At 35.1% G+C, this 10,927-nt stretch overlaps 1 protein-coding gene across 8 annotated transcripts in view; it reads left to right on the top strand.

The window, feature by feature from the left end:
• The window catches only part of kst (spectrin beta chain, non-erythrocytic 5 kst), a 232,521-nt gene extending 225,678 nt beyond the window's left edge, over positions 1-6,843 (top strand). For 7 of the 8 annotated variants that reach the window (XM_075308366.1, XM_075308364.1, XM_075308362.1 and 4 more), the window contains one exon: positions 5,725-6,843. In XM_075308366.1, coding sequence (XP_075164481.1) covers positions 5,725-5,972 — 248 coding nt within the window. In that variant the 3' untranslated portion in view covers positions 5,973-6,843. Of the gene's footprint in view, positions 1-3,614; positions 3,672-5,724 lie in introns of all 8 variants that reach the window. The other variant, XM_075308368.1, reaches the window with a different exon arrangement.
• Positions 6,844-10,927: the final 4,084 nt, after the last annotated feature.

Genomic DNA, 10,927 nt, shown 5'->3' with positions numbered 1-10,927 from the left:
ATTTGGCTTGCGGAGCCTCTAAGAGAAGCAAAATTCACCCGATCCGGTTCAAATTTGGAACGTGGTGTTAGTATATGGCCATAACAACCATTCCAAAATTGGTCCATATCGGTTCATAATCATGGTTGCCACTCAGGCCAAAAATAATCTACCAAAATTTTATTTCTGTAGAAAATTTTGTCAACATTTTATTTCTATAGAAAATTTTATCAAAATTTTATTTCTATAGAAAATTTTGTTAAAATTTTATTTTTATAGAAAATTTTGTTAAAATTTAATTTCTTTAGAAAATTTTGTCAAAACTTTATTTCTATAGAAAATTTTGTCAAAATTTTATTTCTATAGAAAATTTTGTCAAAATTTTATTTCTATAGAAAATTTTGTCAACATTTTATTTCTATAGAAAATTTTGTTAAAAATTTATTTCTATAGAAAATTTTGTCAAACTGAATTATATACGTATTTAATCGGTCTTTTTTCATTTAATATATACCACGTATGGACTTACTTATAATTTAGAAGACGGTGTTAGGAGCTTTTAAGACACCTTGCCATCGGCAAGCTTTACCGCAACCCAAGTAATTCGATTGTGGATGGCAGTGTTTAGAAGAAGTTAATACGCAATCCATGGTGGAGGGTACATAAGCTTCGGCCTGGCCGAACTTACGGCTGTATATACTTGTTTTCTTTTAAATGCATCACCACATATACACCCTCAAAAAAAATCGCTTCTGTAAACTATATACTCCAAAACACATTCTTCTTCAATCATATATATTTTCAGGATTGGTCCAAACAAAATATTGTTTGTATTGTTCAAGCATATTATGTTTCACCTTAGGCATACACTATTAGATATAACTTTTAACACTCAATACATATATGTTTATAGGCAATTTCTAAATTAATATATGATTGCATCCACATATATTATATTTAAAAAAAGGTTATGTCCCAAACGTAATATGTTTTAACATATTAACATATATGTCCCAATCATGGTATGCTATTTTATGAACATTATTTGCTTGTACTTAAAAGTAATGAATTAAAAATTTGAGTTCCAAACATATAATTTGTACACCGAAACCTATGAAAAACAGTCTTTTTCGTCCGTGTATGCTTTTAAAGGGTGATTCTTTTGAGGTTAGGATTTTCATGCATTAGTATTTGACAGATCACGTGGGATTTCAGACATGGTGTCAAAGAGAAAGATGCTCAGTATGCTTTGACATTTCATCATGAATAGACTTACTAACGAGCCACAACGTCGAATTTTCAGTGAATGGGCCCTAGAAAAGTTGGCAGAAAATCCGCTTTTTTATCGACAAATTTTGTTCAGCGATGAGGCTCATTTCTGGTTGAATGGCTACGTAAATAAGCAAAATTGCCGCATTTGGAGTGAAGAGCAACCAGAAGCCGTTCAAGAACTGCCCATGCATCCCGAAAAATGCACTGTTTGGTGTGGTTTGTACGCTGGTGGAATCATTGGACCGTATTTTTTCAAAGATGCTGTTGGACGCAACGTTACGGTGAATGGCGATCGCTATCGTTCGATGCTAACAAACTTTTTGTTGCCAAAAATGGAAGAACTGAACTTGGTTGACATGTGGTTTCAACAAGATGGCGCTACATGCCACACAGCTCGCGATTCTATGGCCATTTTGAGGGAAAACTTCGGAGAACAATTCATCTCAAGAAATGGACCGGTAAGTTGGCCACCAAGATCATGCGATTTGACGCCTTTAGACTATTTTTTGTGGGGCTACGTCAAGTCTAAAGTCTACAGAAATAAGCCAGCAACTATTCCAGCTTTGGAAGACAACATTTCCGAAGAAATTCGGGCTATTCCGGCCGAAATGCTCGAAAAAGTTGCCCAAAATTGGACTTTCCGAATGGACCACCTAAGACGCAGCCGCGGTCAACATTTAAATGAAATTATCTTCAAAAAGTAAATGTCATGGACCAATCTAACGTTTCAAATAAAGAACCGATGAGATTTTGCAAATTTTATGCGTTTTTTTTTTAAAAAAAAGTTATCAAGCTCTTAACAAATCACCCTTTATTAATATATCAAAGTAGGATTATCAGAACAGGAAACAGGCCTAAGTACAAACAGTCTGAACACATCAACCGCTTCTTCAGGTGATGAAAAACCTTGAATTCTCATTTTATTTTTTACATACCTGAATAAAAGAAGTCATTCAGTGCCTAGATAGGACTATACCACGGATGACCCATAAAATCAATGTTTCGGCTCTAGAATGCAGTAGCTTGAGCCGATGTGTCAGAGTTCGCTCGTGGTGAAGAATGATCCGGCTTCGGATTTCGGTTGTTTTTTCTGATTTCTTGAAAGTCAAGTGGCAAACAAATGGTTGTGCACCACGCAGAATTGACAGTTTTTTTCTAAATAACGGACGGAAGTGTTTCGTGCGCGAACAACATTTGTTGGATTTGGCTCATCTTTAAAGAAACATACATTCGTCTATTCAGTCCATACCACATTGGTGAACTTCTCTCTTATCACTGAGTGCTGCCCGATTCCATGTTAAGCTCAATGACAAGGGACCTCCTTTTTATAGCCGAGTCCGAACGGCGTTCCACATTGCAGTGAAACCACTTAGAGAAGCTTTGAAACCCTCAGAAATGTCACCAGCATTACTGAGGTGGAATAATGCTCAGTAATGAGTTTACTTTTGAGCAAATATGACTACGTTCCTTTTTTCAGCACATAAAAACTGCTGATACAAGTAACTTTATTGCTTAATGAAAAAAAAATAAAGCTCAACCATTAGCACAACTATTTTTCTAGGTGTATGGCATTCCTTTTCAAATTCAATTTAGAATTAGAATTTTTTACAAATGGACTAATGGATGCAGATCCCAATCGATTAATCTATATTTGACGTTAATTCCAACACTCATAGAAAAAAGTTTGCTAAAAACAGCAGTCGATGTCTGCTGTTATATTTTTGTACTTCAGGGCCTAATGAACAACAATTTATAAGATTTTTAGGTTATAAATTTTCCCCAGAGCATATTTAAGAACCAAAAGTAGTTTTTTGTATATTTTTGCACTGTAATATTACTTACAAGCTCCTAAATACGATCAGCAAACATTTTGTTTGCTGTTATGCCTCAATTCGATAAATATTCAGATTTTTGGTCAAATACTATAGATATTAATAAAATATTGTTTTAATTATGTTAGGATAGCTCCTAAGTTGACATTTTTATTTGTTTTAGCCAAAATAAAACATGTTTTAGAGTAATCGAGCTTCAAAAATAGCAGGAAATGTTTGCTATTTCAGCAAACAGTGACTGCTGTCCCTTTTTCAGCAGACTTTCTGCTGTTTTAGCAGACTTTTCTGCTGTCCCTACTAACAAATTTCTTTGGGTGAAATAGACAGTAATTAGTATTTCAAAATTTTATTTTTTTAAATTATTTGCTACGCTTGTATCAAATAGAGGATGTATTCATATTCATCGTATCATTGTTAGGGTTGCCGCTAAATGTTTCCTTACATATTTGATCACTAATTTTAATATTTTTGGAATATTAAAAACTATTTTTTCTACACTTTTGTATTTGCATGCTTACATTGATCAATCAGGACCGTTCTATAAAAGTGCGGAAATAAGTAAATCACAGTTGCGCACAAGTCTTCAAAGTAATTCTTTTTTAATATTTAATTATTCTAATATTATTGTCACACCCAAAGTCAAATCTGACAAAATAATAAAAAGTATGCTGAAAAAAGAAAAGCGATCCACGATTACTAAAATTGCAAAGCTTATTTAGGGGTAATGCAAAACCATAGAGCAATACATTAAGATTATGCCTTGTATTCACGCTTGCCACTTCAGCCAAAAATAAACTGAGAAAATTTTACCAAAATTCTACAAAAAAAAAAAAAAAACAATTTGCAAAATTTTATTTATAAAAAAATTTGTCAAAAGTTTGTTTCTATAAATAAATTTGTCAAAAATTTATTTCTATACAAAATTTTATCAAATTTTGTCAAAATTTTATTTCTATAAAAAATTTTTTCAACATTTTATTACCATAGAAAATTTTTTGTCAAATTTTGTGAAAATTTTATTTCTATAGAAAATTTTGTCAAAATTTTATTTCTATAAAAGTTTTTTATCAAAATTTTATTTCTATAAAAGTTTTTATCAAAATTTTATTTCTATAGAAAATTTTGTCAAAATTTTATTTCTATAGAAAATTTGACCAAAATTTTATTTCTATAGAAAATTTTGCGAAAATTTTATTTCTATAGAAAATTTTGTCAAAATTTTATTTCTATAGAAAATTTTGTCAAAATTTTATTTCTATAGAAAATTTTGTCAAAATTTTATTTTATTTCTATAATTTTATTTCTATAAAAGTTTTTATCAAAATTTTATTTCTATAAAAGTTTTTATCAAAATTTTATTTCTATAGAAAATTTTGTCAAAATTTTATTTCTATAGAAAATTTGGCCAAAATTTTATTTCTATAGAGAATTTTGTAAAAATTTTATTTTTATAGAAAATTTTGTCAAAATGTTATTTCTTGTTTTGTTTCTATAGAATATTTTGTCAAAATTTTATTTCTATAGAATATTTTGTCAAAGTTTTATTTCTATAGAAAATTTTGTCAAAATTTTATTTCTATAGAAAATTTTGCCAAAATTTTATTTCTATAGAAAATTTTGCCAAAATTTTATTTCTATAGAAAATTTTGACAAAATTTTATTTCTAAAGAAAATTTTGCCAAAATTTTATTTCTATAGAAAATTTTGTTAAAATGTGTGGAAAATAATATAATTTTTTGAGCAAATATAAGACAACTTCTTAATATATTGTTTCATTTGACAAAATTTTATTTATAAAAAAAAATTGTCAAAATTTTGTTTCTATAAACAAATTTGTCAAAATTTTATTTCTATAAAAATTTTTGTCAACATTTGATTACTATAGAAAATTTTTGTCAAATTTTGTCAAAATTTTATTTCTATAAAAGATTTTATCAACATTTTATTTCTATAGAGAATTTTGCGAAAATTTTATTTTTATAGAAAACTTTGTTAAAATTTTATGGAAAATTATATATTTTTTTGAGCAAATATAAGACAACTTCTTAATATATTATTTCCCAGCAAAAACTTACCCGGTAATCTTGTAGATAATCCTAATCAAAAAGAAATAAACACTTATAAATTGGGATCGCGCGGATTACATGTCCTAGGAGGAAAGTACTTCACCGCAGGGGTACCTTCGGCTATGAAATAAGTATTGTATTTATGTTAGAGCACAAGTGAGCCTGAAATATCGGGATGCCACTATATCTAATCTAACAATAAAATCATTAGGGATAATCGAGTTTAAGAAATAGTAGACAACATTTCCTGTTTCAAAAAACAGTGAAAGTTAGGAGACCTTGTGCTATTTTTTCTGATTAATTTACTAAGAAATTTCTTTCGGTGTAATGAACTAGATTTTAGAACATTTGTATTTGAAAAAAGCCTGTCGGGTAATTTTTGGTGGCATACAAATATTTTTAATTTATGTAGCATAAGAATATTTCCAATTAGTTAACAATGCTAACTAACTACTAACCTTTTAATCATTAAAATTTTATTTTCATCTGCATGTTGCCATCACACACACACGCACATATATTCGCCTCAGAATTTAATTAATTTTTGGTTTTCTTAATTATCCAATATTTCTTAGGTTGGGGTACAAGTCGATTCGAATCAAATCGACCAGTATCTTTGCAGCCCGACTCGATTAATCTATCGCGCGTCTCCGCCGAAAGCTCTAGTGAAAGTGAAGCTCAATCGATTTCCTCAGTTTCTGGCGTCAAAGGAAGCAAAAGTAAAGAAGAAAGACGCAGTGGCATGTTCAGAATCTTTGGACGAAAAGGAGGTGACAAAGACAAAGATAAGGATAAACGTCGATCAAGTCAACAGCCGCAATAAGCAACAATTTTGAAATTGTGTATACATCAGCTCTCTGTATTTGCCACAGAGAATGGCCAGTCAGTCCCGAAGGGGAAAACGTTTCTCCTGTTTTACAATTGAACCAATATAATATATAGTGCTTACCAAGGCATTGAGTACACATAATGTTTTGTTTAATTACTTATTATCATTTTATAACATTGAAATATAAATATCGTATTTTAAAATAACTATTATCAATAAGAAAAAAAGTTGTCAAAATATGTCTTCATGAAAAATCCCTTGAAATACTATTCTCCCTTTCTCTGCGCATTGCCTGCTTATCTTATTTGGAAATAATTTAAACATTTTAATAGTCATTCGATTTCCGTTCCCATCAATCATGTTTTCTATACACCCAAAATCTTGTTATTAATTATTATTTTTGGTATAAAACGTAGTAGAGAGAACAATAAAGGGAACTACAAATGAAAGAAGCATAAAGCTTTTAATCTAAGCTACATAATTATTGTACTTTAATACATGAACAACAACAAAATTAAAGTCATATATCAAAAAAAAGTTTTGTGTAGATCACTTTTCTTTTTACAAATAAAAAACCACATTGTATTTATAAAAAAATTAAGTTTATAAATTTTATATCTAAAAAAATATATGATCACGAAAAAAGGATTTTTTCGTTCTGTTTCAAAATTTAATGCATTTTGTACACATTGTTTTATGTTAATTTATCTAAGCGAAAATCTTATTTACTTACATGCATATACTTATATCTACAAATATATTTTATAAAGAACTCCTTAAGTCTCTTATAATAAATGTTTTATTATTTATGTTTATAATGCAATTACATAAAAATAATAAAAAAATATGTATTGTGAAAACATAACGTCTTTCAACGATTTAAAACACGGCTCGATAGGTCAAACAATAAATGAAGGATTGTGTTTTTCTTAGAACTGGATAAGCTAGCCGCAACCATTTCCATACAAGGGCTGTGGTGACAACCTTGACTACACACTTCTAAAATATAGAAGTTTTTAAAAAAATCAATTTACTTTTGCTTTTTCATTAATATTTTTTTCACTTGTATTTTTCCTGTTCAAAAAGCTTCAATTGTACATTTTTGTTAGCAATCATTTTTTTTAATAAAATTTTTTCTTTTAAAAATAAACTTTGTGCACGTGATCTTTGCTTACCTGCGACCCACAAATTGGTGACCCCGATACTGAACGTTGGTTAAAAGATGCCTTTACATAGAGATGGAGATTCTGGCAATACAGAGCAAAATAATTCAACTGCAGGAGCGCAAGGAATTTCACCAAATAATATGATCCCACTTCAAATTGAAGCTGCCTCAGCAACAAACATTAAATTTCCCCCATTTTGGCAAAAAAATCCAAAAATTTGGTTTTTCCAAGTGGAAACTATTTTTAATTTGCAGCAATGAGCCATCGAAATTTAAACAGCAATGGTACATTTTTTTTCTTCTTTGAAATTCAAAGAATTTCTGGATAACAGGATATGCGCTATATATCACAAGTTCTCGTACCATACAAACGGGAATGCTGAAAGATCCTTTCAGACTGTAAATGCACTGAAGGCAGCGGGATCCAGTAAAAACAACAGAAGGAAGACCTTTGCCATATCAGCCGGTGGGTCCGGAAAAAGGCGGAGGGTTCTGTGTACCGGATTGACCCGATGGACCCCATCCATTGGCCAGCGGCTGCCACATCAGTGTACGTGTTGTTTCGTCCGCCTTTTTGTGTTGGAGAAGGTGCATCCCGGGGAGCCGTTCGGTTTCGGTCAGGTGTAACCGGTGCTTGAAGTGGGTGCACTTCCGGAACTGCTCCGGCTTAACATCGCTGCGGGAATATAGTCATACTGACTACGTGGCAGGATGCTGTGCCAGCGATAGCAGCAGTGGGTCGTCCGACATCTCCCGTACAACAATATTCTCCGCCGCAGCATCTTACACCCCATATTGTTGTTCCAGTTCCGGATAGTGCATCGTTTTTGCAATTTAATTGCAACAGGCTCCGAAGTAAGATTAGCGAAATCGTGGACTTTATGAATCGGAAAAGGATAAGGGTCGCGGCGATCCAGGAGACTAAGCTGAATTCCACCTGCAACCTACGCCATTGTGATGGATACAATGTGCTTCGAAAGGATCGCACAAGAAGTGGAGGTGGTGGCCTGGCTTTCATAATACACCGTTCCGTGCAGTATAGACCTATCCCGCTGGTGCCAGACACTAGTGACCCGTATATGGAATGTATGGGAGTAGCAGTCAAGTCTGGGACTGCCGAGATAGAGCTATACAATGTGTATATACCGCCGGTTGGTAGCTGTGCGCCAGGTTATAGCCCAAACATGAGTGAGTGAGTGTTGTGCGGGCATAACCGATTGGTTCTAGGAGACTTTAGAGCCCACCATGAACTTTGGCATTCACTCCTAGGTAATGACCAGAGAGGCATAGCTTGGGCAGAGCAGATAGATGACTCCACATTTTGCACGGTGAACGAGGAGGCCCCCACGAGAATTATAGGTGACTGCAGAAGTTCGCCAGATTTATCTTTAGCGTCGCCTGGTCTGAAAAATCTTGTTGTACTGGAGAAAACCATTCAATAAATGAAATGAAATGAAATGAAATGATAAATGACGTTTCCTGGCAACCCGTCAGTTCATTGGGATCGGACCACCTCCCCATAATTCTCACCATTAACCGACCCACCGATTTCATAACCTCTGAACGCCAGACGTTTATCAATCAAAAGAAAGCCAACTGGAAAGGCTTCAGAGAATACACCGATCGCCGCTTCAGTGAGCTCCCGTCCCCCTCTCATGTTCATGTTGCCCAGAGGGCGTTCCGGGATATCATCAACGCAGCAGTCGATCGCTTCATACCCGCTGGTCGAATTACCCAAGTGAGGCCCAACTTCCCAGCCGAAGCGGCGGGACTCGCAGACAAGCGTGATGAACGCCGTCGTGCTAACCCTGCTGATCCTAGAATCAGAGAACTAAATCTAGAGATTAGTAAGGCACTAGTCCTCCCCAGCCTTGTGGAGAATTTTCCAGCTGCCCACCATCAACATGGATTCCGTAAGGTACACAGTACGACGACAGCCTTACATGCCATTTCGACACATATTAATAGGGGACTTAATCAACCCAAGCCATGTCATAGGACGGTTCTCGTGGCGCTTGACCTATCGAAAGCGTTCGATAGGTCAACCGTGCCACATTATTCGAGAACATCGAGAATACGTCCCTACCGGCAGGAACGAAGCGTTGTGTTCTGAATTATATGTGTGGACGCCAGTCGTACGTGGAATTCAGGGATAAAAAGTCAAAACCTCGTCGAGTTAAACAGGGAGTTCCCCAGCGCGGGGTGATATCTCCGGCACTGTTTAACCTCTACTTGTCCTTGATTCCACCCCCTCCTGACGGCGTCGAGATTGTGTCATATGCAGACGATTGCACAATCATGGCATCCGGGCCCATTGTTGATGACATTTGCGATCGATTTAATGTCTACCTCGCTGATCTTACCAGTTATTTCACTGCAAGAAATTTGAGGATATCTCCCATCATATCCTCAGCCACACTATTTACTACATGGACGGCGGAAGTAAGCAGGCAGTTGAATGTCAGAGTCGATGGCGAAACAATTCCGACAACAAATTACCCCAAATTCTCGGGGTCACACTCGACAGCCTTTTTAAGTCGTCCGCCCATGCCACTGCAATTTGTGATAAGCTCCGCGGTAGAAACAAGGTCCTCAAGTCGCTTGCCGGCAGCACTTGGGGTGCGGACAAAGAAACCTTGTTAACTACAAATAAGGCAATTGACCGGTCAGTGGTAAACTATGCAGCGCCAGTGTGGACACCTCAAACGTGCGATACGCAGTGGAATAACATACAGACCTGTCAGAACGCTGCCCTTAGAACCGCAACAGGATGTCTCGGCAGTACATCCCTGGATCACCTTTATGCGGAGACCAAGATCATCCCAGTGCGTCGACACAATTACATGTTGTCAAAGCAGTACCTCTTGGGTTGCCATCGAAGTTGTCATCCGAATCACCATCTTGTGGATAGACAACCTCCACCCAGGAATGTAAGGGTTGATCTCCACCTTCTAGAGCCCGAGATCCAGCGTTACAAAAGAGAGCCTCTAGATCAGGCAGCATGAGGATACTGTAGCTGAAGCGGTGAGAAGCTACAAGGTTAATCCTGTTCTCGGAGTCCGACCGCCGCCCATAGTACCGGAGGAGAGAGACCTCCCACGGCAGACCAGGTAGTTTTGGCCCAACTAAGATCAGGCAAGTGCAGCCGCCTCAATTCATACTTATCAGTGATTGATAGCAGCGTAGCTGACGTGTGTCCCATCTGTAATCAAGGGCCACATGACACTCGTCACCTTTTTGCTTGTCCAGCTAAGCCTACCCGTCTCACTACCAGATCACTCTGGACACACCCCATCCTTGTCGCAGAGTTCCTGGATCTGGCTACCAGCTGAACTACACAACAATAAAGGCGGAGGTCTGCGAGAGTGAGGCGTCGTGCAATCCAGTTTAGAACGAACTAACAGAGGCAAAGGAAGAAATGTTGTGTACTGGTCTGGCAACTACTAATTATCTTTTTATAAATAATAATCTGGTAAAACATTACCTAAAATTGCGATTTATTGTGAAATTCATTATAAATTTGAGTTGAGTACAAGGAATATCCTTTAACTGGGTACGTGGTGGTAAAATTTACCACCTCGAACACTCGTTTACATATATTTTAAAAAAGACGTGTGAAATAAAGTATATGTTAATTATTGAAAGACATTTAATATTTCGAAATATTGTTTTATTTTCGTTAAATACAATGTTTACTAATCAACAAATATAATAATGATACAAAAAAACCATGTTTTTACAGAAAAAATATTAATGTAAAGGAGGGGGTAAAATTTACCACACG

Source organism: Haematobia irritans, chromosome 4 (genome assembly GCF_050003625.1).
Source record: "Haematobia irritans isolate KBUSLIRL chromosome 4, ASM5000362v1, whole genome shotgun sequence".
NCBI lineage: Eukaryota > Metazoa > Arthropoda > Insecta > Diptera > Muscidae > Haematobia > Haematobia irritans.
Note: the sequence above shows the minus strand (reverse complement) of the source record. Positions and strands in the feature narration are given on the sequence as shown.